The sequence below is a fragment of the Aphanomyces astaci genome, assembly GCF_000520075.1.
Source record: "Aphanomyces astaci strain APO3 unplaced genomic scaffold supercont1.115, whole genome shotgun sequence".
Taxonomy (NCBI): domain Eukaryota; phylum Oomycota; class Saprolegniomycetes; order Saprolegniales; family Verrucalvaceae; genus Aphanomyces; species Aphanomyces astaci.
In genome coordinates this window covers 125,576-128,034 of record NW_009798378.1, presented here as the reverse complement: position 1 = coordinate 128,034, position 2,459 = coordinate 125,576, and the positions used below count along the sequence as shown (strand labels likewise).

Genomic DNA, 2,459 nt, shown 5'->3' with positions numbered 1-2,459 from the left:
GCAGTAGTCGTCGCTGATGTCCTCAGTGCGGAAACCCGTTGTGTACAAGAACTTGCCAATGGGGGCTTCGGTGCCGTTGATGATTTTGGTGTCGAAAGCCTGTGCGGCGGAGGCGACAACAGCAAGAGGGACGAGGGCAGCTTTGACCATGGCAACGTGAATTCAAGAATGACTGATGCGAGTTTAGCCCTCGTCGGGGAACGAATCCACGCCAGTCGACGCTTGTTGCATGTGAAGAGTGGGATAAGGTTTTGGTGCTCGTTTTGCATTCGCTCATATTCGGATGACGAACAGATGGTAGGCATGCCAGCAAAGTTGTGGCGTCGATGGTTACTCCTGAGTAATTGACAGCTGAGTTTGGATTATCATTTGTTTAAGACTTTCTCCGCGAGGGCCGATTGGAGTCGCCGAGGTGAAGTAGGAAGATGACCTGCGAAGTGTCCCTGCATGCCATGGAGATGCATGTCGCTCGTGATATGTGCGTCATTAAGGTGCTCAATACAGTACGACCCCCCACTATCAGTTAGCCCATCATTCTCATGAGCTGAAGCACCATGCATTGTGGGACGCAGTGTACGCGGACGATTACCCGCGGGTCCAACGACTCCTGGAGGCAGTAGATAACAACCAACATATTACTCTTGAATCTACTATACTTGGATTCGCAGCCAGCGCTCGAACTCATCGTTTCTTAACAGGGTATGAGCCCAACTGACATGTTCGAGGCTAAGACATCTACAATGATGCTACGTGAGGACAACTGGAACTCCTGACGAACCGCATTCAAGGGTCGCATGCTGAGCTACGTTCAGCCGACGCATGCACCAATTCACCGCACGTATGGCGAAAAATAAGACCTGCTCCGGGCATGGAATGCTGTTGAAGGCGGTGGCATGACTCTCGTTGCTTTCTGCCGGTCATGGCAGATACAGTACCTCTGTCCACTTTCGAGAAGTGGTTGAACAATCAAGGCAGAATCAACCGAGTCTCGGCAGACCGCGTCAACAAACACATCGCCCCACGAGCGTCCATATTGCAACGACAATCCAAGACGCCAGTCGCCCCTCGACGGCTGCCACTGCATGCGTGGATGGCCACGGCACGTTCCCCAATCAACCTGGAACTTATGCGTGTCAAGGTGAGTGAGCTTTGGCCCGAGTGGGACGACATCAGTCATCCCGCATTCAAGCACTCCAATTACTTTGCCAAGTTGTGCCGTCGTGTCGCTGCAAGTTTGAAACCCGGCGCCAAGCCAATGATGCCGCCGCCTCCGACGACACTGTAAGTGGCAGTGAACCCAACGGCGTTGACACCTTTGATGCCACTGAAACGGTCGAACAAGGCGGCGGTACCTCAGGCGAAGACACCGAAACCGACGATGAATTGTCGACACGTGACCCAGCCCTCGACAGAACGTATGGAACCTCCAAAAAGGCGCCATGCCGCCCTTTCCGAAAAAGCGTGGTGTCAGAAGACGCTGATCTGTTGGATAACGACGATTCTTTGGCCCACAGCGACTTCGCCACACTTCTCGAAGATTCGAGCCACCCCTTTTCCTGCCCATTCTCCCCTGTACACTCCGACCCTCGAGCCACTCTAAGGCCTATCAATATCAATGGGCCACTTCCGTGTGTTGTTGGCTCCTCACAGTCACACCCTTCGGCTGCCTCCAGTGAGGACTCGTACGACAGCGACTTTGAGGATTACTTCAAAATGACGTCAGTTCCAGTGAAGCTCCCGAAGGCACTAGGCGGTAAACGTAGTGGAAAGACTCCCCGAACTAAATGCAGGCCCCGGGACCACACCAATCCACGAGATATCACGCCAGCGCCTGCCCCACCTTCCCCTGTCTACCCCAAGGACCCCATCACTCGACGGGCCGCCGCTCCACTATCTGCTGTACCCGCCCCTGTCCACCCCAAGGACCCCGCCACTCGACGAGCCGCCACTCCACTATCTGCTGCACCAACCCCAGCCACACGCGAGGCTCCAATGAAGCATCAGCTACGCCGGCCCCAAGGACTCCGCGATACCCATCAAACGCGGGGCGACGGTCCCCCTACAAAGATCAAGCCCACCAAAGCGCCTCGGAATCTGAACGAGGCACCCAACGTTATCGTCCTAACTGAAAGCGATGATTCCGAGGACGACGTCAAGTTTGAGCCTGTGGAAGCGGACCCCGATCCCTTGGCCGCATTTATACCCATGTCGAGACTTGTCAGCCCGGTTTGAGCCTTCCACCACGACTTGCACGGATGTACAAAGCGAGACCAAGATAATCGAGTACGTTGGCGAGTACATGAGCAAGATGGACATTTTGCGCCTGAAACGCCTAAAGCAAGGTACCACCGATTGGTATTTGGCCCGCGTTGATTCCAGCGATGATTTGTACATTGACGCGGGACGTGTGGGCAATCATTCGAGGTTCATCAACCACTCATGCATTCCAAACTGCCGGT

The 2,459-nt window shown here is 54.6% G+C and overlaps 1 protein-coding gene across 1 annotated transcript; it reads left to right on the top strand.

The window, feature by feature from the left end:
* Positions 1 to 919: 919 nt before the first annotated feature.
* H257_17709 (hypothetical protein) lies at positions 920 to 2,232 on the top strand (the record flags this gene model as incomplete). Its single annotated transcript, XM_009846595.1, has 3 exons — positions 920 to 1,138; positions 1,234 to 1,572; positions 1,651 to 2,232. 3 exons carry the CDS (start codon positions 920 to 922, stop codon positions 2,230 to 2,232), a joined length of 1,140 nt encoding a protein of 379 aa, XP_009844897.1.
* Positions 2,233 to 2,459: the final 227 nt, after the last annotated feature.